The sequence below is a fragment of the Crinia signifera genome, chromosome 9 (genome assembly GCF_055691185.1).
Source record: "Crinia signifera chromosome 9, ASM5569118v1, whole genome shotgun sequence".
Taxonomy (NCBI): Eukaryota; Metazoa; Chordata; class Amphibia; order Anura; family Myobatrachidae; genus Crinia; species Crinia signifera.
In genome coordinates, this window is record NC_139225.1 from 149,104,532 (window position 1) to 149,131,553 (window position 27,022).

At 41.4% G+C, this 27,022-nt stretch overlaps 1 protein-coding gene across 1 annotated transcript in view; it reads right to left on the minus strand.

The window, feature by feature from the left end:
• The window catches only part of COL11A2 (collagen type XI alpha 2 chain), a 141,362-nt gene that overhangs the window by 29,958 nt on the left and 84,382 nt on the right, over positions 1 to 27,022 (minus strand). Inside the window, exons 8-34 of the mRNA XM_083160208.1 lie at positions 23,284 to 23,430; positions 22,632 to 22,820; positions 21,492 to 21,551; positions 20,829 to 20,870; positions 18,620 to 18,682; positions 18,457 to 18,531; positions 18,018 to 18,104; positions 17,873 to 17,929; positions 16,500 to 16,553; positions 15,537 to 15,590; positions 15,298 to 15,351; positions 15,160 to 15,213; positions 11,888 to 11,941; positions 11,747 to 11,791; positions 9,270 to 9,323; positions 9,140 to 9,184; positions 8,925 to 9,023; positions 8,787 to 8,840; positions 6,284 to 6,328; positions 3,907 to 3,960; positions 3,631 to 3,675; positions 3,458 to 3,511; positions 2,492 to 2,599; positions 2,349 to 2,402; positions 2,207 to 2,260; positions 1,865 to 1,909; positions 1,700 to 1,753 (exon numbers count right to left, since the gene is read on the minus strand). Of these exons, the coding sequence (XP_083016334.1) occupies positions 1,700 to 1,753; positions 1,865 to 1,909; positions 2,207 to 2,260; positions 2,349 to 2,402; positions 2,492 to 2,599; positions 3,458 to 3,511; positions 3,631 to 3,675; positions 3,907 to 3,960; positions 6,284 to 6,328; positions 8,787 to 8,840; positions 8,925 to 9,023; positions 9,140 to 9,184; positions 9,270 to 9,323; positions 11,747 to 11,791; positions 11,888 to 11,941; positions 15,160 to 15,213; positions 15,298 to 15,351; positions 15,537 to 15,590; positions 16,500 to 16,553; positions 17,873 to 17,929; positions 18,018 to 18,104; positions 18,457 to 18,531; positions 18,620 to 18,682; positions 20,829 to 20,870; positions 21,492 to 21,551; positions 22,632 to 22,820; positions 23,284 to 23,430 (1,800 nt within the window). The remainder of the gene's footprint in view (positions 1 to 1,699; positions 1,754 to 1,864; positions 1,910 to 2,206; positions 2,261 to 2,348; positions 2,403 to 2,491; positions 2,600 to 3,457; positions 3,512 to 3,630; positions 3,676 to 3,906; positions 3,961 to 6,283; positions 6,329 to 8,786; positions 8,841 to 8,924; positions 9,024 to 9,139; positions 9,185 to 9,269; positions 9,324 to 11,746; positions 11,792 to 11,887; positions 11,942 to 15,159; positions 15,214 to 15,297; positions 15,352 to 15,536; positions 15,591 to 16,499; positions 16,554 to 17,872; positions 17,930 to 18,017; positions 18,105 to 18,456; positions 18,532 to 18,619; positions 18,683 to 20,828; positions 20,871 to 21,491; positions 21,552 to 22,631; positions 22,821 to 23,283; positions 23,431 to 27,022) is intronic.

The following is a 27,022-nucleotide window of genomic DNA, read 5'->3' on the forward strand; positions in this document are numbered from 1 at the left end:
TCCAATATGTTCCCCTCTGAGTAATTGTGATTTACCATCCCCCTGGCATTCACACCAAATTCCTTGATCACTTTGCTTCCTGGCTCAATCACTTCCTCTGTTCAGACATAGCCTCCATTATCCAACATCCCTATCGATATCCCCACATAATCCTCTGCCTCCAAATGCCTTAACTTTACATCTTCACTTGGTCTCTGCCAGTGGACCTCCTCTCCCTGTCTAGTGAGTGGGAAATCACTTGGGGCGGGATGTACCAACCACTTGAGGTACATCCTGCCGCTCATCACTACAATGTCAATTTCATAAGTACTAACATATGCTATGCTTTAGCTGGCATTACCCTCCGCATTGGAGCCCTAGCGGCGAGACTTTAGTACTTTCAAAAATATGGGGAAAACCCCTAAAAACTGTGTTTTAACTGCATTTCTGCCTTAGTACATCCCGGCATTGATCTTGTCCTCACGCACCATGATATTTCTGACCTCTCCAATTTCCCATCCCCCTTCTTTGACCATCACCAGCTCTCTTTTTTACTTATCTCTCTGCTTCCCCATCTATATCTCCCAAGGCAGCCATCACTAAATGTAACATTGAGGCCATTGACGCATTCCAACCTCTTGCAGTCCTGCCATTTCCATCTCAAAAATATTTCCTGGATCCAGACCTTATCTCACCCAGGATTCTACAGAGACCCTAATCCACTCACTGGTCATCTCCAGATTGGACTACTGTAATCTCCTCCTTTCCTTGACAAACACTTCTCTCCACTCCAATCTATCCTCAATGCCGCTGCCCGGCTCATCTTATCCTCCAAACGTACTATGTCCACCTCCCCTCTCTCACAAACCCTACACTGGCTCCCCTCTACCTTCAGAATAGTCAGGCTCCTCACACTCACTTACAAAGCCATCACCCATTCCTCTCCCACCTACATATCTGACCTTGTCTCTTTTTACATTCCCACCCGCCCTCTCCGCTCCACAAATGCACGCCATCTCTCCTGCCAACGGGTCACTCCCTCCCATTCCTGCCTCCAAGATTTTGGCCATTGTGTTCCTTATCTCTGGAATTCTCTACCCCTGCCTAACAGACTGTCCACCTCCCTACAAAACTTTAAATGGGCTCTCAAGACCCACTTCTTCATTTAACCTATCCATTTCCAATCCTAACCCCCTGTTCCATGCTCCCTTCTACCCCTTATGTGTCACCCCTGCCTATCTGCTTCTCCCTTTTATTTTTATTTATTAATTCAATCATTTTTATTGAAGTTTAGTACAGAAGAGCCCCTCCCTTTTAGAATGTAAGCTCTCGGGAGCAGGGCCCTCTCTCCTCAAGTCGTGTTTCTTCTCCTATTCTAATTTTTACTTATTTACTTTTTTTCAACGGCACCTAAACCTAGGCATCAGCCACCCTAATAATTATTTCAGTGTCCTCGCCCCTGATCCATCTTTGTTTACCATGTACGTGTCCTACATTGTCGTTGTTTTCTTGTTTATGCTTATGTGTTTATATATTCTGTTAGGCAGAACCCTTGTGGCACCATATAAATAAATTATAATAATAACAGAAAGATAGATAGATAGATAGATAGATACTACATATTGCTACATATTACAAGCTAAAGCATACCCACAATACAGTACATAAATACTTGTACATACACACACATGCACACACATACATACACTCACACACATACCTTAGGCCCTGATTTCCCGGTGGCTCCTCTGGGTCCTCTTTGACCTCTTGGCCCCTGCAAAAATAGAAATGAGTTGTAATCATATAAAGTACAGTGCACAGCGCTGTGTGTATAAAGTAAGCTGAAACAGGTGTTACGGGGTGGGGGGTAGCAGCGAGCACTCACCGAGGGCCCCCTCTCTCCTCTCGGACCTGATTTTCCAGATAGACCCTAAGAAGGAAAACAGAAACATACTGTAATAAAGTTATTGATCAATCACCTGGCAAAAATTTAAAAGATGACAATATATCCAATTAATATTCTGCCATTGGTCACAGTATGATAAACTGAGTTATAATTATCCCAATAGTCTATCATCAGCCGGCTATAAAGCTATGTGACCTCTGTGACATTCTCAATCCAAAGTAGCATCATTCATTTTCCTGTTGTTCCAAAACACAGAGCTATAGCTGCCTCTGGAATAACCAGGATGCATTGTAGTATATTAGTAGGTAATAAGTCCCATACCCGCGCTCCCTTCTCTCCGTTGGCCCCTGCGAATCCTGGGAAGCCGAGTGATCCCTGTAACGATATAAGACAGTCTAGTTAGCCAGTGCGTAGAGGCAGGCGCTGGATATACCCATTGTGTTACACTAGAACCCTTCTTCACCTTCGTGCCCTGTCGCCCGGGATAACCAGGCAGGCCCGGAACTCCCAGCTTGCCCTGGAAGACACAAGAGGTAAGAGTCAAATAACGGTCTCACGCTATACGTGTATAGATGAGAACACGCACCAGACACCGCCACATCTCACCTTCTCACCCAGCAATCCAAGCGGGCCAGGGTCACCATTGGGGCCGGATCTTCCTTTCGGACCCTCAGAGCCATCCTCTCCCCTTGACCCTGGAAGGCCGATTTCTCCCTGTACAGAGGCAAATTGAGAAATATCAGTAAGTAGTTTGCATGGAAGACACTGACCTTGTGCAGACTTGGGGAACATTTTACAAATCGTTATAGAGAAACACTAGACAACGCTAATGTAATATCTAAAGTGTCGCCATAAAGTACGTTTTAGGGGTAAATGTAAATTTAGCCCAAATTGTGACCGTCGGCGAGTAGTCTGGCTGATGTTTTAAAAGAGCTATCATTTAAAGACTAAATCTGCATGGTCTCGCCTTTTTAAATGATTGCCTTTTTAAAACATCAACCAGAATTACATGTTAAAGATGCCGAAAATAAAAGATACAAAATAAAGTGAAAAAAACGAATAACATAAAAAAAAAAAAAAGAAATCTAAGCATTGGGAGACAATATGGCTGCCAATTAGTTTACATTCTGCCCTCCCATAATATTTGTCCGTGCTTATGTTCATCAAGTAGATATTCCCATTATCTAGAGCAGGGGCACCCTAACCTTTTTGCTTAGAACCCCATCAGACAATACAATTTTTTGGAAGATCCCAGCAAGTCACCACAGAATGGTCACCACACACGTGTGGTAAGCAGATGGCACATACATGGCAGCATTGTGGTGGCACAAAATGATGGGGGGAGTCTGAGGTAACAGACAATTCAGAGAAGTCATCAGACTGATGGTCAGCAACATGGAGTCGAGACCTTATGCTGGGATGCTCGGGACCCACAGTTTGAGAACTGCTGATTTAGATAAACCCTATCCAGGACCAGTGTAACCAGATGCTGTCTGTAACTGGTGATGAAGCTTAATGAACAGCGTGAACCGGTATAGAGACATTATAATTGCAATGCGTGTGTCTACTCACCTTATCACCCTTTATACCGAAATCTCCTTTCAGTCCCGGGAAACCATCCTCGCCCTGAAAGACAGCAATGATGGTCATAGAGTGAGCGGCATGGTGACCTGAGAGGTCCGATATTTGGGAAGGCGAATTGGGAAAGGGATAAATATAGAGCAAAAACAATATCTTCCTCTTACCTTCTCTCCCTTATGTCCTTGTAGACCCCGGATTCCATCAACTCCCTACAATAATAAAAGAATATCGATGAGGGGGATGGGTGATGGATGAACAATGGAACATAACAGCTTATCTTCAATAATATAATACATAATATAAAGATGTTTCACCAAACGTACAATTAGCAAATAAACACAAAGCAATGTAATTCTGGGCAGCGTCATATAACCAGTATACAAAGAGAGGGGGTTGTTAGTCAACCGTCCGACACACACAGAGATAACAATATAAGGTACCTTCGCGCCTCTTGGCCCAGGATAACCGATCTGACCTTGTGGACCAAGCGGACCCTAAATAAATAGAGAACAGGGTCAGTTGGTAAATGCAGAATGACAATGTGTGACACCATAGTGCCATTGGTTATAGGGACTGGATAGATTGGGACTTTGTAGGTTGGATTGGTTATAACCCTGTAATGAGCACATGTGAGGGACGGTCCATTAGCACCATGATTCCACACATGGTCCAACTGGGGTGATGGACTGAGGAGACGAGCGGTCATTCTGCTGGGAGGGGAAATACCGGAGGTGAGATGGTTCCACTAGGACGAGACCACTACTAGTAGCAGACGACAGTCTGATTACACTGCACTCCTGCTTTGTGAGAGGTAATTGCTAATGTGTTTGGTTGCTCAAGGGGCCACTTTTCATGGACTTGGGGCCAGTATAGTAGATAAAGTTCTCTTTAGGTGAACGACAGATTGGACGGTTAGTTGCTGAGTAACATCTTGCAGATCACGGAATAATGTATTGCTGTAGTAAACTTTTGGCTGTTGTTTTATAATTAGTATTGGGTCTTTTTATGGTTCATTATTACAGAAGGAAATAGTCTTTGCTCTATGGGGTGTAGCAATAGCCTCACAGACTAAGCCGTGGCTTGGGGGCCCCTGTGTTATGCAGATTCCATGTGGTCTGTCCATCCACATGCAGTGGCGTAGCTACTTTTTATGCGCCCCCCCGCCGCTAAAAAAAATTCGCCCCCTCCCCTCGGCAGGCCCCCCCCCCCCCCCCCCCCCATGCCTATACCCGCTGCTGGCTGCGGTACCTGTATGCCCGGTCCCGTAGCGCTGGCTCCTGCTGCTAATAATGAAACGTGACTCTTAGAAAATGGCTGCCCCCATACTGCAGACAGAAAACTGTCTGCAGTATGGGGGCAGCCATTTTCTAAGTGTCCGTTTTCATTATAGAAGCAGGAGCCAGCGCTAGGAGAGACGGGACTGTGACAGCAGTCACACAGCACGGCAGGCAGGCAGGCAAGTACCGCAGACGGCAGCGGGTAACTATAGCCCCGCAGACCCCCGGCGCCCAAACTTGCTCTGCGCCTCCCCGCCACCGCGGGGGCTGCGGAGCTATAGTTACGCCAGTGTCCACATGGAAATCTGCTGAAAATGTCCCTCTGAAAATGTCTAGGAGGATATTGATGCTAGAGGTCCTACTCGAACTGGGCAATACCATGTTACATTGCAGGAGGGGCAGATATGCATAGAGAGCTAGATTTGGGTAGAGGGGTGTCCAAACTAAAATCTAAATTGCAGTGTAAGAATAAAGCTGTCTAACAGCACAGCTCAAAATTTAAATAGGGGAGGCACACATAGGTGTGCACACATTGAGTCTTATGGGTGCACAGGCACCCCCTAATGCTGTTCCCACCCTTATGAACACCTCCCTACCAGCAATACCTTTTACCAAAGACTTTTGCTTTTTAGAACTGTATTCCATTGAAAGAAGCGCCCATCAATCAATTATGTGTGTGTTGCATTGTTACTTGTAACAGACCATTGTCATATCACTACATATCATCCATCTATGTTTTTTACTTTATATGCATGTAATATTATACTGAGAGCCATTTTATATTGTAGCGAGTACCAATAGATGATGGTAGACACGCCTGATTGGTGCTGTTAGACACACCCAATGGGCGGTGTTATACATGCCCAAGATGTGGTGCTAGACACACCCCTTTGACGGTGCACCCCCTAATAACATGTGCTGCGCACGCCTATGGAGGCACAACAACTGCCATTCCAAACTGACTCACTGGTGGTTGGTGTGGCTCCCACTGCTGGGCTACATGCAAAAGCAGCCAGTATTTACCCGGCACAGAATTAATATAAATGTATTTGCTCCCCTTGCATAACAAGTCATGGTTTGTCCCTGACACAAAATTACTTTTTTGTTGTTGTTGTTGCTTTGCCTGCAAATCCCAGTTCATCCACAGTTCTCCATTCAATGTGTCAAGGAACGAATGAAGCAGTATTTGGGCTTCAAATGGACAGATCGAACTACTTAATCTTGCAATGACCAACAAGGGCCTCTGAGTGAACCACAGTTATGAAGAACATATGATTATGTTACTGTAGGGTTACATTTCACTGAAGAATGATGTATGATAATGATGGAGGAATGTTCTGAGCATGAAGGAAGAGTCTGACTACAGTATAAATTCCACAGAACATGATAAACAACTTGTATAGGGCTTAGATTCCTTGTTACTCCAGGTATGACAGTCGTAATTGAGTTGAACAATAAAGTGGACGAAATTGTTTTGATTGACCAACCTGATTGGCCAGGTGATCTACATGAGGCTAATAGGAGAAGATACAGGACTCACCTGGTTGCCTTTGGTGCCTCCAGGACCCTCTTTGCCAGGATGGCCCTAAGAGAAAAAAATAAGAAGCTTTGTAATAATAGGATATTGAAACAATGTGTCCCCTGTGGGTTCTCCAACCAACACACTATCAGCCAGCCCTATATCACCTGAGACTGTTACCTGTACAGCCCTATTTGTTTCTGTATGTACTTGTATGTAACGTCTATATTGTATCAGTCTACAAGAACTTTGGGGTAGATGTAGGAAGCAGTGATAAGGGAGGAGAAGTGATAAAGTGCCTGGTACTTTATCACCAGCCAATCAACTCCTGACTGGCAGACAATGTCTGAGAGCTACATTTGACATTCATTCATACCTGCGAATCACAAGAGTGACTCTTTGTTATAAATGTGGGCATGTACAGTGTGTTGTTGGTGTGTTATTAGTGGAAGCGGGGCCTAGCGACTGCCACAGAGGCTTTAGTCAGATGGAGAAAGTGCACCTGTCAGAGACTGGTGCAAGTGTCGGTAATGGTCATTATGGTGCATGATCAGTGGACTTTCCCAAAACCAGGGGCACTACTACTGCATATAGGGGTGCATAAAATGGGCATCTCAGGGCTTACAATCTCCACCACGGGCTAGTGCACAATGGGAAGGCTTAAACTAGCATTCACAAAAATCCACAACTCCGCCAACAGATACAAACACAGAAGCAGCTACTGCTACATGTATTTTTTTTCAAATGGCCCCTTGCAATATAGATTTATAGAAACAATGGCCCATTGCCACATGGATTCCTTCAACAATGGCCCATTGCCACATGGATTCCTTCAACAATGGCCCACTGCCACATGGATTCCTACAAATAATGGGCCAATGCCACATGGATTCTTAGAAATAACGGCCCGCTGCTACATGTATTTTTTCAAATGGCCCCTTGCATTATAGATTTATAGAAACAATGGCCCAATGCCACATGGATTCCTACAAAAAATGGCTCAATGCCACATGGATTCATTCAAACAATGGCCCAATACCAAATGGATTCCTACAAACAGGGGCCCATTGCCACATGGATTCCTTCAAACAATGGCCCACTGCCACATGGATTCCTTCAAAAAATGTCCCATTGCCACATGGAATCCTTCAAACAACGGCCCACTGCCACATGGATTCCTTCAAACAATTGCCCAATGCCACATGGATTCCTTCAAACAATGGCCACTGCCACATGGATTACTACAAATAATGGGCCAATGCCACATGGATTCCTTCAAACAATGACCCAATGCCACATGGATTCCTACAAACAACTGCCCAATGCCACATGGATTCCTACAAATAATGGACCAATGCCACATGGATTCCTTTAAACAATGGCCCATTGCCACATGGATTCCTTCAAACAATGGCCCATTGCCACATGGATCCTACAAACAATGGCCCACTGCCACATGGATCCTACAAACAATGGCCCAATGCCACATGGATTCCTTCAAACAATGGCCGACTGCCACATGGATTCCTACAAAAAATGGCCCAATGCCACATGGATTCCGTCAAACAATGGCCCACTGCCACATGGATTCCTACAAACAATAGCCCATTGCCACATGGATCCCTTCAACAATGGCCCATTGGCACATGGCTTCCTAAAAAAAATGGCCCACTGCCACATGGAATCCTTCAAACACTGGCCCACTGCCACATGGATTCCTTCAAACAATTGCCCAATGCCACATGGAATCCTACAAATAATGGGCCAATGCCACATGGATTCCTTCAAACAATTGCCCAATGCCACATGGAATCCTACAAATAATGGGCCAATGCCACATGGATTCCTACAAACAATGGCCCATTGCCACATGGATTCCTTCAAACAATGGCTCATTGCCTCATGGATTCCTACAAAAAATACCCCAATCCACATGAATTCCTTCAAACAATAGCCCACTGCCACATGGATTCCTACAAACAATGGCCCAATGCCACATGGATCCCTACAGACTATGGTCCACTGCCACATGGAGCTGGAGGGCCGCAAGTTTGACATGCCTGCTATAAACAATGGCCCATCAAAATAGGGATTCCAAGAACAAAAGACACTGAGCCATAGTTTTGTAGAACAAGGGCACACTAGAATATTTGTTTCCTATAACAATTGCCCACTGATCCATGGCTTTCTGGAACTCTGGCACGCTGGCATAATTAGTGGCATTTAGTAATGGCAAGCACCCGAGTACGAGCCATTTTGTTTACAGTGCACCCCATGATCATGACATGCCCATTGTTTGATGACATCATACCTTCATTATTATAGTGTCTGTATAAAAGCTACTGTATATATCAGCACTGTGTAGAGGAAGGTGTGTGTGCAGCCTTGGTGAGGTCAGTACTCTTATTGGTATTATAAGGAGGAGATGAACAGAGTTACAGTAGGAAGACAAACAATGCATTAGACAGACAAGAATATATACATACTGAAACATTAACAAGTGACATGGCCAGATTGTACTTACAGGGGGTCCGTCAGAGCCGGGGATGCCGGGAAGTCCAGGTTTGCCATTGGGTCCCTGTGGGTGGACAGATATGCGTAAGGCATTGTTCCTTAAAAACATAACCTTGTGCTTTTTCTACCCATATCCACAAATTCCTACCTTCTCTCCTGGTGGTCCGTTAGGCCCCTGTGGCCCAGAAAGACCCTGAGTCCCAGGAGTTCCTTGCTGTCCTGGGGGGCCAGGCTCACCCTGTGGGCCCTGAATTGGAGAGACAGAGATAACACTACTGATGTATACATCTATATGGACAAATGATAGGTCCTAGAACAGACTTCATCACTTATAATAAATGTACGGTGGAAACATTTCCTTACCAGGTTTCCCTTTGGTCCTACTTGTCCGTCCATACCTCTTACTCCCTGTAGAGACATAGAGAGTGGTGTTACACGGTTCAGCGCCCTACTCACTGGTGCACAAACCATAAAGCACATGGCGGATACTCACAGGAGGGCCAGGAATACCGGGAGGTCCTTTAGGTCCGAGCAGTCCCCTGACTCCCTAGGAAGACATGAAGAGACAAACATTCACCATATAACACATTGCCCAGAGGCTACAATCTGTATTATGGGAACACGGAAAACCTTTGTGTGGTCATGTAGAGTTCTCCAGTGGGCTACCCACACCATAAGAAGGGACCCGACCCGGCATACTCAGGCGCCAGGACTGGGGGGGAGGGCCTTGCAGGTAACGGCAGAGGAATAAAATGATGCCAAATTTATTCCATGCTTGTTTGCGATCACCCGTCCCAATGTACTGTGGGTCGTAACGTTATTAAGGTGAGTGCCAGATGGCTGTGCCAATGTAACTTACTGATGGAACCATTACTTTATGTACATTGTGCTACAGCACCAACCGGGCAGCCTAAAGCCAAAGTCTCCTTCACACGCCACAAGCAGTGGATCCTACATGCCAGTTGTATACCCTGCGTTACATGCACATGGGCAGTATGACTGGCGAGTCCCTAAGCACCAACACATGTGTGTTTAGCAGTATTACAAGGCCTAGGGCACCTGGAACCTTTATTTAGGCCCTGTAGTTATACGAGGCATAACCCCTCACAGAAAGAGGTAGGCTGGGGAACAAAGTCTGACAATTTGTGTAGTTTTCTTACATTTTCTTTGACAAAGATTTAAGATTCTACCAACGACACAGGCAAGAAATCGATGGAGAAACTTAACACTATTTCATAGTTACATAGTTACATAGTAGGTAAGGCTGAAAAAAGACTTGCGTCCATCTAGTTCAACCTGGAACCTAGTTCATTTCCTTTTAATTAAAAATGATAAAAAGTGTTGTCAGACTTCATACTGTATGACGACCAAGATGTCAGCTCCCCAATTAGTAAAATGCAATTACACCCTTATAATATTGGATTACATTTTAGAACGGTTAAGAAAAAAAATTACAGTATATAGCAGCGGGTTGTTATTTTTATCACACCCTTGTGTATATGGGACCTATATAATATATATCCCCAGCTGTATATTCACAAAACTATTGTAAAATACTGCAGGTAATGCTTTCCACAGCCGCCCATCATAACTTATGTTGCGTGTAACATATCCTATTATCCTATACAATAAATGGCTAACTCTGGTCCTCACCTCTATGGGGAGAGGGGGGAATTCAAGTGGTTTGCTCCCCGGCGGCCACTAGATGGAGCTTAACAGAGCTGACATTACTGTTATTTTGTTCCATCATTTGACGGGGATTGTAACTAGTATAAACATAAGTGAACTTTCATAGGAAGCTATTATTATATTCTCATTGTTGTGATGACCGGGAGGTATCTTACATGGGTATCAACCAGGTATTCCCAACATCGATCCCTCAAGGCACACAGTGCGAGTTTTAGTGATATCCATGCTTGAGCACAGGTGACTTAATTAGTACACGGGATGTAACTATTTATTGGGTATTCTGGGCTCCACTTGGGGGAAGGGTGGGGATATTTCATAGAAGCTTATAGGTCTGGTGGCCACTAGACTACCAAACATATTGAAACCCATGGCTTCAACAGAGGTATAGTGATGTATTAATCCCGCCTCTTTTGGTGTTAGTTCCACCTACATTTGATTTGTTGCCGCCCACGCAAAGCCACTTCTAAAAAATTCCACAAAAAAATTCCAAGACCACTTTTAGGTCCCATTTTCACCTGGGGGGGAGGGGACATTAACAACCTCGGGAGCATGCATCATTAACGATATACTGTAGTGGTACACACTAGACAATATGCAATACGTAGCCACATCTAGAGGTATCTAGAAGATACTGCAGCCTGGTAAAATTGCAACAGCATCCTTCATTTACTGTAATCAATAGAAAATAAATATAGCAGTAACTGAACCCTAACCCTAGGGCTGATAGGTCTTTAGTTTTAGGGGCAGGGAATAATGGTTAACCATACATAGGACAGGAGGGTGACATTATTTGTTGTTGCACTACCCTATGGAAAGGCAGACATGACTTGACTCCGGAGAGAGAATATTATATGCAGTATATGATTAACTGGTCCTCAGGACCCCACACAGTTCGTGTTTAAAAGATTCATCAGTGGATTTTTAAAATGTGACAGTTGGTAATACACAGTACTCCTGCCGGATGACCTGGAAAACATGACCTGTGTGGCCAGTGAGGTCCTGAGGACTGAGTTTGAAAACCAGAGATCTACAGTTTGTGGCGCTCAACCAAGCGTCCACTGGGATTAGTAAATAATGCAGATTATTTAAGATGTAGCCCCTTAGTTAGAGTTATTTATCCTAAAAGTTAGTAAAACATTAATCCTCAACTGCGTAAATCCTCCCAAAAAAATGGAAACACTTCCGACCCCCCCCCCCCCCCACAAACACACACAAACACACACACACATTAGATGAGCTGAAGGACACAAACACACCCTAAGACATAATTAAGTTTCTTACTGGTTCACCAGGGAGTCCACGTGGTCCAACGTCTCCATCGCCTCCCTAAGAGATATGAAAAGAAGAGTCTCTGCTACTGGTCTGTCAATATGGGACTCTGTGTCATGCAAAGGGAACCTACATCCAACATCTCATACTCACCCTCTCTCCGTCTTCTCCTATTGACCCCAAAGGACCCTGAGCACCAGTATCCCCCTGAGAAAACAAAATACTTATAATCAATGAACCATAGCACAGCGTCAAATTCCAGAATATATATATATATATATATATATATATATATATATATACTGTATATGCCACATACTATATAGCTTATTTAGAAAATGGAACAAATCAGCATAATGCGAAATCCTTAACAGTAGGTAAGTTTTGATTTTTCAGCTTATATCCACATAGTGTTCTTGGTGATCGCAGATATTCTACGATCATGTAGGGTTTTGGCAAAACCATTAGATGACTGTACGAGAGGATGATTATACTGCAAGTCTCATGATTTTGGGTTTCAAACTTGATCTTTGGTTCTACCAATGTAATGTGGACACATTCACAGTTCCCTCAATCAACAAAGAATTGCCAGATGCATCAACGGGGTTGGATTAAGGGCAACGTAAGCCTGGGGCTGGAAATGTTCAAGGGCCTATACTGAGAAGGGGAGGAACTGTGTGAGCAGTGATGTGTGTGTGGGCATTGCCGTGTGGGTGTGGACATTGCCGTGTGGGTGTCCAGTGGATGTGTATATCCCTCACACTATCAGTCCCAATGTGTCTCTAAATACATCATTTTGTGAGAGAACTAAAAACACAAGTTTGATACATATGATTTATGGCCGACTGTGACACTGGTCATCACCATGCTGTATGTGGTGGCCTGGAGCTGGAGCTCCATCATTTCTGTCATTTATCAACTAAATTGGTTGGTACCTTGAGGGAGATTTACTAAAGCCTCAAGAGAGATAACGTACCAACCACTAAGATTCTGATAACCGTTCACACAGATCTCAGAACCCAGGTTATTGTGGGGCAAGCCTGTGTGACCCAGGACGTGACCAGGGTTATTCCCGTGTCCGACCTGGATCGACTGCACTGTAAAAGGCAGACATGGGTCATTGATGACTAGAGTCAAGCCTAAAAGGCTGCTGATTGGCTAGCTCAGGAGCACTTGGAGATGACATCATGGGGTGATAGGAGTGAGTGGCATGATAGGAGGGAGTATAGCTAAAGTCCCAGCTCCGACTGGAGTTCAGTATCTCAGGTCGTCTTCAGTATGAGAGGGTATATTGTCATTTCTATAATGACTGGGAGGTGACGGGCAGTCATTGGCGTTGTTCCTAACGGAAGACGGAAACCCAAAATACATCTCCGTCCATGAAGAAAACATGCACAGAATGTTATGACAAAGTCTTCTTATTTCCAAACAAGGGTGTAAAGGATCACAATCATGTTAGATGGGTGTTTCAATAACAGCTATGGAAGCTGTAGCCTCACGTACCATAAGTCTAATTTTATGTTACTGTATATGTGTAAAAATGAAGAGATCCAGTAACAGGGGGCAGTTTAGCTGCATATGATGTCACTCAGAACAACCAATCATACAATTTCAGCAGTGAGAAGAGTACCAGTGGACCAGTGAAGAAGTTGCCCATAGCAACCAACTGGCTACCAGGAAGCATTTATGAAGTGCATTTAAAAATGTTATGTAGAAGCTGATTGGTTGCTCTGGGATCTTCTCTACTAGTCCACTTCTTCACTTTCCTCACTGCTTATTACATCAAGCCCAATGTTTTTATTTTGCTAAGCTGACTGTATTACGGGGTTAATTGTTGTTGTCTCGCTATATAGCGATATCGGCACGTCCCGATGTTTAGGGGACTGCGCATGCAGTCTATTATGCTTTACATAGTCACCGAGCCGCTTGCAAGGATCAGGGTGGGCCACGGCGGGCGGCAAGCAGGAATGAGGCTCGCCCATGGGAACACCCATAAAACGCTGTGTTCCCATGGGTACGCGGGCGGACCGGTGCCTACCGGGGGTGGACGGCTGACATCACAGGATGTCGGCCGCACACCCCGTCTTCGTCAAGCTGCATGCAAAAAAAAGTCAGTTGATACTGACCTTTATTTGCGAAGGCAGGGCAAATCATTCGATGGTCGGTGACCATCGAATGTTTTTTCTGCAGCGGAGGCATGCGAGGGGATGTGTTTTAATTAAATATCTCCTTGCATGGTACTGAGGGGAATCGGTGTCAAGGGGGGGGGGTATTCGGCGGTGGCTGCGTTTCAGGTGCTCGGTAAGCTGCGATGTTCATAACTTGCTGAGAAAATCAGAATCAGGCCCAAAATATGAATGTTTCTGATAGCTTGGCTTGCAAACAGCTACTTTTCTACACAGTAACAAACAAATATATATATATATATATATGTGTATATATATATATATATATATATATATATACAGTTCTTGGGTTATATATATTTTTGTTCCTTTGTTCTACATACTCGGGAGACTTACACACTCCCTATACAGCAGCTTTGTCCATACCAGTGGTTCCTTCTTTTACTACAATTGACTTTTCTACACAGTTATCTAAGATTTTGCAGATATATTCTCAAATTAACACTGTAATGTAGGGCGACGCTTCTCTATCTTCCATCAGTTGCCATGGATAAGAGGAGGAGCCACATAATTGCTAACATTCTGTACACATCAGAATTCTTTATGTCAGAGGTTGCCAAACCTGTCCTCAAGTTCTACCAACAGTTCATGTGTCTCAGGCAAACTGTGGATCTATCGTAGAATGATTGCAGTAGGTTTGAAAATGTGACAGTTAGTAATGACTACAGCTGCACACCAGCTAGGGAGTCTGGGAAATGTGACAGTTAGTACTGACTGCACATGTGCACCAGCTAGGTGATCTGGGGAATGTGACAGTTAGTAATGACTACATCTGTGCACCAGCTAGGTGATCTGGGAAATGTGACAGTTAGTAACGACTACATCTGTGCAGCAGCTAGGTGGTCTGGAAAAGGTGGACTGATGGTAGATCTTGAGGACTGGTTTGGCCACCACCTCTACTTTAAGTAGAGTAGTAATGATTTCATGTTGTGGACTTTTATTGCTGTTTAAGGATGGTTCAGAGTCACTGAAAGACTGAAAAGGTCATACAAGAATAGGCATTGTACATCTTACACAGTGAGCTTGCAGTGTTTTAGAATTTAACCATCAGATTCATGGAAGTCCATCATCCACCACAAAGGTGAGAGACAACATTATCTCACATCCCTCCTATGGGGAGAAAGAAGCTACTATTCCCCTTGCACCCTGGCTTGGGAATACAGCTCTACCTTACAGGTGGTACCTGTAACATTTACATTAGGATTAAGCAGAAAAATATAGTTATTTCTCTCTACTCACCCGGTGACCCTTCTCTCCCGGTAATCCAGGAAGTCCATCAAAGCCCCGGTCACCCTATTAAGGAAACACAGTTCGTTAAGACTTTGGGATCTGGTAATCTAAGCAAGGTGTCTTCGGGGTAAAAAGCGAAATATTTACCTTGGAACCAAATTCACCAGGCAGACCACGAGCTCCATCAGCACCTGGGCGACCCTGAAACAGAGAGAAGGCATCAGAGGATAGATGGGAGTAGGCAGAGGGAAATAGTGACATAAGGAAAACAAACAGACATTGTGGACTCAGCCATGTGACTGGTTCTCAGTGCATGGATTGGCTTCACCGTTAATGAAGATATAAATGATGATGGAGAGAAAAGTATTAGGGGAAACAATACTTACTCTTCTCCCTGATTTTCCTGAAGGCCCGGACAACCCTTGTGGTCCTCTTAAGCCCTAGAGCAGGCCAGAAATATATGTTATCTTGACGATATGTACAACTAGCATGTAATTTCTGATTCTGCAGGTCATTCATCTCTGTCTGGCATGGTAGCGCTTATACAGGTGTATACTAGGCTATGGTAGATATTGACTTGGTGGAAAGTGGTGTGGTGTGAGGCAATTTTGTTATCCACTACGTTAACCGTGCTCCCCAGTATGACTACATATACCTACATTGTATAGTAAATCAGGGCAGTAGAACAAGCCTAAACTCGGCAGTAGGACGTTACAAGGTTTCTATCGCTGGACCTTAAGTCAGAATATTACAATATGGAGCTATCCACCTACTATCCAATCCATATGGTAGGAAGCTGACAGCCCAGGAATAAGAGCTGCTGCCTGTGGCCACATACACAGCCACACATAAAATGCTGCGAAACACAACTGTGTATGAAACAATATTACATTTCATAGATCCAACGTGTTATTAGGGTTGTTGTGGCACAGTTGAGAAACGTGTGTACTGTCTGATAGCCTGTTGTGTACCCAAGAAAATACCCGTTTGAATGTCGGAAAACTAAGTTTGAATAAACAGGAGGAGCGAGTCTGACTTCGGTTTTACAATCAATTTTGCAAACCAATGGACCAATTTCAATATCATTATCACCACTATGTATAACTGTTCAGTCTAGTTCTCCTCTAGTATTACAGTCCATCTGTACAATCTAACCATCTGTACAATCTAACCTTACTGGACGTCCCACTGACAGCGACTATCATTAAAGAACTGGAACCCTTTCAAAAGACCCAAACATACATGTACTCAATGTGTGAGCTATGTTTGAATATATTAATGTGTGTGTATATACTTGGCTAGGCATGAGCAGATGAGTGTGTGTGTGTGTTGCCAAAGTGTATAATTACCTGAGGACCAAGATCTCCTGCTTCTCCCTTGATTCCCGGGCTTCCAGGTGGTCCCTGAAATTACAAGTAACTCTATTATCACAGACCCACAACACAGTAATGCAATGCAGACTATTGTGTAATCTGTGGTTCCTCCAGGATCAGCTGGTATAAAGTCCTGTGTGAAGTATCTATAATGAGGATTCTGCAATAGCTATTATTTTACCTGGGATAACTTAACATATAATATATATATAATTGCTGGCTCTTAGATTTCTGTTATATTCTTAATCTGAATAAAGTATAAACTATAAAGTATAAATAAACTGGCAATAGTGGGTTTTCACCTTCCCCCATTACGCACACTAGTGTTGTGGAATCTTATTTCTAGGATATGGACATTTTACTGATTACAATATGTGAGGCTGCTGCTGGTCAACTGAGCGCTAGAGGAGAGATCTGACGCAACGCTATAAACGTTCTGATTGGGCAAGTAGCACAATATACAGTCATGTATTCTGAATCCTTAGCAATGGCAGCTCACTGTGGAGGTTGAACAGCAGAATACCACTATTAATAATTATTAAGAATAATTATGATGCCAGTGTAAAAATATGACCTATCAGATCCCTCTTAATTAATGTATTATTTAATTAAATGTAAATAATAATAATAATAACAATAATAATAATAAATTCAATCATTCTTTGAATACAATTAAAATGTAATAAATAACTATGAGGCCCATTTATCATGGATCGTATTATTAATAATAATAATAATAATAATAATTGCAGTCATTCTTTAAATACAATAAAAATGTAATAAATAACTAATTATGAAATGAAAATAATAATAATAATAATAATAATAATAATAATAATACCAGTATTATACAGGTGAGCTCGTATTGAACTATTAATTAATGCAATATATTATTATATTTTATTATAATTATTATTACTACTATTATTATTATTAGTAGTAGTAATAATAATAACATGACTATTGGATATTATTTTAACATTTCAATCATAATAGTATCATTGTACATCACCATATATTACTTTTGTATTATTCTATAATGTTACACATTTATAAACTATGGTAACTTCATGTTCTATATGTTACAGCATTTTAATATCCCTTCTTCAAATTAACATTTGTGAATAGAACGTAATGAGCTAGATTATGGGTCATGTTCTGTGGGGTCTACCGTTGGACCCTTCCGTACAATCCCTCCCTTCCGTAACCACCCATGTTATTCTGGCTCTGCCCATTCCTTGTTACTTTATCAGCACATTACACACAGAGAACTGCCACCAAAGTCTTGATAAATGAGCATTTAATCCTTAATTCTGTGTATTTTTACATATACAGTACATGCCACTCACCAAAGGTCCGGATCGTCCAGTGTAGCCCATTGGTCCAGCAGCCCCGCGTAGAGCCAACTACAAAGAGAAAGTTAGATGAGGGATGATGCAAGGTGACCTTGGAAAAAGGAATTGAAAAACCACCCTTGACATGTATGAGACTCACCCTGGCCTGTTGTAAAATGGCCGCCGCCTGAGCTTCCTGTGCAGAAACCACAGGCCCCTTATCCCCACCACTGGCTCCAAACCGGAACTACAGGGGGTGGTGGAGAAACACAAGTTAGTACTGTAGGTGCAAGTCTTCAGAAAAAGTTTACTATAATAATAATATCTAATCTTCTAGATTTATTAAACTTATGTGAAAGATTTCTTCTTTGCTCTTATATTCTATTTATGAGAGATAAATGCCAGATGTGCGAGGACAATGTTTTATAAGAAACTGCAATCAGGACACAACAGTGGAGAGTTCATATTAACTTATAACTTCATACTCAAGGTTTTATAACATATTATATTATATTTATTATAGTATAACTGGGCAGTGTTTTCTAGATTTCCAAATTTCAAATTTTCCTAATACTGTTTTTAACAAGGTAAAGATTTACCGGAAGCATGACCGAGCTACCGGGCTGTCCTGGCAATCCATTAGCTCCAGAAAGGCCTGGTCTGCCTGGAGGGCCCTAAAATATAACAGGTAGAGGGTATTAGAAAGGAATTAATGTTCTGTTATAAAGAGATTAAAAAAGCTAATTCAGAATGTTTTCTTACCCTCTCTCCAGGATCTCCGACCACTCCAGGATGTCCATGTGTACCAGGTGGACCGGGCAGACCCTAGGAAAAACAGGACAGAATATGTCATAAAAAGCTCTCTTTCTCCAACTCTCTCCGCATTTCCGTTATGTTATACTTTTTACATTGCCATGTTATTTCCCATCTGGATTACTGTAACTCCCTATATATACAACATACTGTACAGCATTTGTTTCTGCAATCATGAATATTTGTGTTTTATACGGGATGGGAGATGGTGGGTTCCTGTACTTGTCTATAAAGACACAAAGGGGTTTGTTTATGAAGCATCGTGTTGTAAATCCCGACACTTATGATCGTGTTTATACCCGACAGTTAAAAGAGCAATGTTGTACTTGTAATAAATGGCATTGCCCTTTTAAATATTGGGCATACACATAATCCGAAGCACCAGCATTTTGTAACCCAAAGCTTTGTACATGAACTTTCAAAGTTCCCTGTAAACTTGTTGCATTTTTGCAGATGTTTCTTAATTATTACACATACAGTATATACAGTCCTAGTAGGCCCGCGTGAAGCAAATGCTTTGAAAGCTAGTCTGCTACCTTGTGATTGCCTCTGTGTGAGAGAAAGAGATGTAGTTTCACTCGCTACTAACAGATGGCAGTGTTTCAGAGACACACAGACACTACACATATATAGATGATAACAATGGGAAAAACAAATTCCCGGGGCATACTAATCAGTAATAGTGTAACAATACATCCACTATAACACCTGGGTAATCAGCTGCAGGGTTGGACTGGTCCACAGTGGTACAGGGGAAATCCCTGATGGGCCCCACTTCCAGGGACCCCCTCCTCCTCCTCTCTGGATCAGGTTCCAGACTGTGCACTTGTTTAATACATTATACATATGTTACTTTATACTGCACAGGACTATGGTTGCATATTTCCTCGGCATGCCCTTCCTGCCCTACAGATGGAGCCTTCCTCAACTAGCCTTCTCTGGTGAGCCATGGCTCACCAAGGCTTATTATCATCTATTGTTCTTAGTTGCAATACAATAAATAGAACAATAGATCAGGGGATTAGCGGAGGATAAAGTTTGACAGCTCTGGCTCACTTAATCCTATTAAAGGGACAGATGAGGATGGCTTCATCTGTAGTTCGACATGGATCTTCTGTGACTACCTCACTATACACTTACAGTACTACAGTAGATAAGGGTTTGGCTATTCTAGATAGATCACGACACTTTGCTTAATAATTTCAAGATATGATTTTTCTCATTTTTGGTTGCAGTAGTTTAACAGAAGGACGGCATAGAATGTACTCATCACAAACTGCTGAGTTCCGTAATCATGTGACAAATACTTACAATTGTACCCTAATTATGTTGAAACGTGAACTATTTACATATTGCTGATGCCATTTATGTCCAATTAAATTGATGGGAGCCCCTTTTGTCCTGACAGTCTCAACTAGACTTACTTTCTATTACCAATGATTGCCACAAATCAATTAAATATATGCAGTGTATGATCAATACTCAATACATTATTGATGTGTGCTTTAATCTTAGATGGCATAATTATTACAGATCTCTACAGAACACTAATGGTCAGAAACAATTTTCAGAGCGTCCACAGTTTTCCTGCTGTAGACCTGGTTAAGCGTTTGTCTAAAAGTCGTCACTTTGGAAAACCTTCTATGATGAGCTCTCTGGCAGACAATCCAAATTAATTGCTGAAAACCATTATTCCATACGTAGCCAATCAACCAACCAACCAGGAAACATTTATGAACTGGCATCAAGAACATATTAATCCAAAGAAAATATAATTTTGCCTCCATCACGGCTTGGTTTTAACTTGCAGAATTTCCAGTTGCGAAGTGTCACCAGATCCTTCAGAAAGCAAGCATTCTGTAACCACCAATACTGTCCATTTTATCTGGTACTTACTGGAACAATAACAAAGTTGGGCTATCTATTCTACAGTACCACAATGGGGCAAACTAATAGTTGGAGCGCATGGAGACTTGGATATCTCCCCCCCACGTTCTGCACAGCTCGGGTTAGATTAAGTTGGTCATTGACATTTTTACTATTCATTGATTTTTTTTTCAGATACACAAAGCCACGTAGATGGGCTTAGTCTGAGTAGGTAACCTTTCCCAAAAAGTGGATGTTTTTGTTTAAAAAGACATGGGAGAATCATACGTACCGCGGGTCCTTCTTTCCCTGGAGGACCTTCAACCACCATACCCTGGTAAAGACAAAATAGTCATGGCATGAGAATAGAAGTACTCCATTGAATCAGTGGTTCTCAACTCCACTCCTCAAATACCACCAACAGGCCATGTTCTGCAGAGTTCATCAACCATGCAGAGGTGAGTTCATCTATTTTGCTGAGTCAGTAATAACCCCACCTGCTTACACAGACAAAAATCCTCAACACAGGACCTGTCTGGGGTACTTGGGGTTTGCATTTGAGAAACACTGCACTAAATTATTGTAACACTCATAGGAAAACTGCTAAATTGTAATGAGCAAAACAACCTTGGAACCAAGAAAATAAATCAAATGATTCAGTCTGCAATTAATTCCTTTATTGGTAATTGAATTGTCTTACTTAATAGTATAAGGCCTGGTACACACTGTGCAGATCTCTCTGCAGGCCAGATAAACTCTCTGATCCTCTGAGTGGTCATCTGATCAGTGTGCACCCTATACACAATGATCGGTTCAGTTTAGCTCGTTCTTGACCTGACATTGCCCTATCCTGCACGGAAGACACACACTGCACACCAAGAGAGGCACACCTGTGCACTGTGGTGCTATGTTATTATCTGCTGTAAAATATTATATAATAATAGACCCTACTTACCGCCTCCAAAGCTGCAGGATCTCCTTTATCTCCTTTCAGCCCCCGGGGTCCGCTGATAGCCTGAGGGTTGCACACATATAACCACAAAGACGCAATTATTTAGTATCACTCAGACTTTAAGGATCTCTATTTCTACTATGCCCTTTAAATGACAAATATCTCCATACCTGTGACTCACATACCCAACGCACATCTAAAAATTGTATTAATCTGCAGCGCATTTCACTCTTTAATATTATTTAATCACAACATCAACTCTTTACTATGGCAGGCCATGTAGACAATAACTAACTACAAACCTTATCATAATAGCTATTGCCCAAATTCAATTTCTGTAAAAGTACCACTATTAAATAAGCATGTATACAGATGATGCAATGCGGGTAAACAAGCATATTTGTGAAGGCATTACATGCGGTATAACTTTCTACTGTGACCCCCGATAATATCGGGGTTCAGGAGTAAAAGTTGTCAATGTAATACTTCATCAGCGAAGTTGCAATGCTTCAGGTGCTGAAATACACTGTAGTGGTATCATAAATCCCATTCCATAGCATATTGGGATTTCTATGATGCCATTAGCGAGAGTCAGAATCAATCCTTGATGAGTCCCAATGACCAAGGTGGCAGAGCTTTTATACATCCTTGGTCACCCAAGACGCCAACTGGATCGTTCCGCTTCTGATGCCCGGTAGCAGAACATGATGTCGTAGTGACCTCATAAACTGTGTCTGAACAACAACGAAGTTATGATCAGAATTTAAGAGTAGATTGAGAACAGGAGAAAGTTGACATAAGGGCAAGAGTCCAGTTTAGAGGAAACTCCAACATACAAGGGGAATGAAGACAAGCAGACACATATACTGCAACAAAAAAGCAGTCAACGACGTAGAAAGGTTGCAGACAAAACATGAAATGTCACATGGGGTGGGTGAAAAGGAGCAAGCAGGAGTAGTAACAAATTGACTGGACAAAAGAATAACGATGATGAGGAAAACAAAGGAAGTCAAATGAACACGCAGGAAATAACAAGGACTCAAGAACTAGAGAAGGAGGACAGACGTTTGGGGGAAAGTCTCACACAAAGTTCTTAGAACCAGGAGTTCTCAGAGTAAAGTGACCCTATGACGTGAGACTTACACCTCCACTCTCAGGAGTCTCTGCAGAGAGGACTGGACCCAGGTGTGAGCTCTCGGAACCCTCATGATAATCCTTGTACACATACTCATAGTCCAGTCCGACTGTTGGATTTTCCTCCTCACCAGTCACATATTCCTCTATGAAAGCATCACTACCTTTCACAGTTGTAGAAGGATCTTGTTCCTTTTCCTTCCAGAGGGGCAAATAAAGTAAGAATAAAACAAAGGAGAGAGCTATAGGAGGAAAATATAGAATCAAAAGGCACTGAACAAAGATCTAGAAGTATAAGTGGGCCAAGTCTTGAGAAGGATGGGAGTGAGTGTCATTTTAAATCCTAGTCAGGACCCTTTGAATCTACCTCTAACCTGAAGACTAGGGCACAGAAATCGCAAACCCATAGATGTTAGCCATGTGCCACTTCTGACGTGGTGATGTAATATCTACAAATATCTAAATGGAGACAGGACTTATGAAATATGAATGAAGGATGGGACAGGGAACCAAAAGAATATGAAGGCCTAAGATTAAAAAAAAATATTCTTTGAGTAGCTTTAAATACTTGCCATTTTAAGGACAAGACCTAAGATTCTGATATATCTGTGGTGGCCAATTAAAACTGTGTGGTCTTTTTTGTGGGGAAGCCAGTGGTTACCTGCGGCAATTGTGGTACTGCCTTGGTGGGTTCCTCCTCCCAAAACTCATAAACCTCCTCTTCTTGTGGTGGTGCAGTGTAATCGGGGCTCTGTTCTAACAGAGTGGGCTCAGGGGTCATGATCAGTTCAGAAGTAAGGGAAGGGTCCTTGGTAACCACAGTGGATAAGGAAGTTGAAGAATGCATAGGATGAGAGAAGCATGAAGAAAAAGTGATGAAGGATATTGGGAAAGAAGGATGCCAGGAAGATATACCAAGAAAGGTCAGGAAGATATAACAAAAACATCCAGGGCAAAGAACAGGAAAATAATAAGGGAAAGGTTCATATTTAGGAGGGAGGTGAAGGGAGAGAAGGGAAGAAGAAAAAAAAATTGCAAGCATTAGTATGTTATCAACTTATTCCTCTTGTTTGAGGAGAACAAAGTTTCTTTCCCATCACAAATTCACTCAGACAGGTCATTATCAGCTCACTTAGCAAGATAGGGTGCGTCTGATAATGAATGCCATGGTGAATGTCTTCATGTGATGATTGCCCATCCATGAATGGGTGGAAAGTGGCTGATGCATTCATTCATGTACTCAATGTAACACAACAGTTACAAAAACAGCAAAAGAGAGGCCTCTGATGAAACAGAACATCACGAGAATTGCTAACGGTCTAAGACACAATGCAACTAATCAACAAGAACCTGACCTTTAGGGTTGTTTTACAAATATATATGTCTATGCTGTAGTTATAACTTTTTTCTAAATGTACTGTAGGTTTAAATTAAAGACCTGGTACAAGGGTGTTTTCTGCTTATGATCAGAGGCCTCTCCTTTTGCATTGGAAACAATGAATGAGCTCCAAGCTTGGAGCAGCAAGCATGGAGCAGGATACTACTAGAAAGACACATTGCAAAACAAAGACAAGCAAATATCAATAACAACTCCACGTAGACCACCCATATCCCTTCAAACAAAATGTACAGGGATAATGGGAGCGTTGAGGGGGGGGAGGGTGTCAGGTATGTCAGATCATGCCCCTGAGATCTGCATACTTTGTTTTTTGCTCTACCTGCTGGTAACCATTCCCCACGTTCCTCCTCTTGGCGCCAGTCGTTTTTTTCTTGGGTTGGGCTTTGCCCACAGAATTTTTCACAGGGGTGTTTCGCTTGGCAGGGGCCTTTGCTGTGTTTTGCTTGGCAGGGGCCTTTGCGGTGTTTTGCTTGGCAGGGGCCTTTGCGGCGTTTTGCTTGGCAGGGGCCTTTGCGGCATTTTGCTTGGCAGGGGCTTTTGCCGTGTTTCGCTTGGCGGGGGCCTTTGCCGTGTTTCGCTTGGCAGGGGCCTTTGCCGTGTTTCGCTTGGCAGGGGCCTTGCCCACAACACCGTTTTTCGGCTTGCCGGTACTCTTGGCCGGAGGAGGCACTTTTGGCTTCGACTTGGATGGTGCCTTGTTTTTTTTGGCTTTGTTTTTCTGCCAGTTGTCATGGCAGATATGATAGTAAGAATGACATGGGGGTTTTCAGGGCAAGTAGTGACAATGAAGGACATGTGGCACACAGACAAAATAATGGATTGGAGAGAAAGAGAGAGAGAAAGAAACAGTCATGAATAAAACACATGATGAACAGATGATGTTCCAAGGATGCAAGAACTAGGTGTCGCCCAGCAAGGAAACGTAAGGGGAATACTCTCTGTCCCATCCAAACAATTGATACAAGGAATCCTACTGACACTACATGAGTAGAGTAAGCAACACTCTGCTGATACTATAGAACAATAAATGTGACCTCAAAGAAGCTAAGATAAATTGAGCTTGATGAAAACAAATCTAAAATATAAATAACTCTAGAAAAATTAAGGAATTTTCTAGTCTCAATTTACTTAAAACTGTGTCACATTGTGTGACATTGGGATTTTGAAAAATATTTGTTTTATCCATATTTCCCACCAATTCAAAGTTTACAAAGTAGTCTGAAGAACCTCCAAACCCATAATAAATGTGATCTAAGGTCTGGAGAGTCTAGTAAATTGAGCTCTAGAAAAAAAAATTCGAACAAAAAAAATTAAAATAAAGAGATATAATTCAACATATAAATAAATGCTTGGACACACACACACACGATATACAAAAAGATATAGACAAAAATGAAAGTTAAAACATACAATGAAAATGCATCATGGGTGTGAATATGAAACATGGCTGAGAAATATTTCAAGTTGGGTATTAATAAACCAAAATACTGCTTATAATATACTCTCTTATAGTATAGTATAGTATATATATATATATATATATATATATATATATATATATATATATACATATATATATACACACACACACAAATGAAATATAACTCTGGAACAAAGGCTTATGAATGTTGATACAGTAGGAAAAATTCTGTAAGAATAAACATTATATACAGTAGGAGATACAGGTATAAAAAAGTTAATGTGAGTATTAATAAAGAGATGCATATGGAAGAAACTGTATTATTAAAATGTAATTAATTTCAGGTGGAACCATGAAACAGGAATATTAAGAAAGATGCATTTGGATACAGACATTTTTGAATGTTAATATATGTATATGTATATGATGAATGTTATATAGAACAGAAAATAAATATTTATATGTGAAATGTGGAGGAAACAAGAATATTAATAAATGAGATTTCTATGGATATAAGAAATATTAATGTTAATAAATAGGATTACATGGAACGAGATAACAGAAATATTAACAAAAGTGGAGATTAATGTGGAAAGCAATTGAGGAAATTTCAGTGAAAATTTTAAATTGTAATAAATGAGAAAATGTATATGGGTAATATAAATATGAATATTAAGAAATGATGAAATATAACTGAAGTCATGAAATTTGTATAATAATAAATTAGGAAACGTATGTGGATACGGGAAATATAAATACTAATATAATAGATTTATGTAGCCATAAGGGAATAAATTAAGAATTAGGAAAATTAGATTTTAGTATGCATAAACAGAAAATACCAATATTAATAAAGCAGGAGAAAATATGAATATTAAAACATGTGAAAACAAGATGTTTTATTAAATAAAGAGAAATATGTGGAAACAGAATACAATTTATAATTGCACTAGATTCAGAAAGTGAGAGATTTGTGATGACATCTCCAGGTTTTTTTAAAAGTGGAAATTATTTACACTTCAAAATTAAACTGGTTTACAGTATAAATGATTGCAGCTTTAAAAAAACTGGAGATTTCTTACAAAATCGCTCACTTTCTGAATCTCTCATCCTATTAAATTTCCCCCATGATATTCATTTGAAAAAAAAAAAAGGAAATATGAATATTAATAATTGAAATGAATGAAGATAAAGGAAATAGGGATATTACTAAATCAGGCTACTTAAATAAATACATGAAATGGAATATGAAGAAATGTATGTTGGTGCAGAAATATAAATTTTAATAAATGAAATGTAAAAGAAAATCAAAAATATATTTTTATATCAGCGTAGGAAATATAACAAAACATGAAATGTAAATATTACTAAAAAAGAAACAGAAAATGTGAATATTAGGAAATAGAGGTATACATGAAATAGATATGACGGGGTAAATTTAGTTGGGGTAATTAAGTGATAGATGTTGCCCATTGCAATCAATTAGATTCTATTTATCATTTAATTAACACCTTCTAAAGCAGGCATGTCCAACCTGCATCCCTCCAGCTGTTGTGAAACTACACATCCCAGCATGCCTTG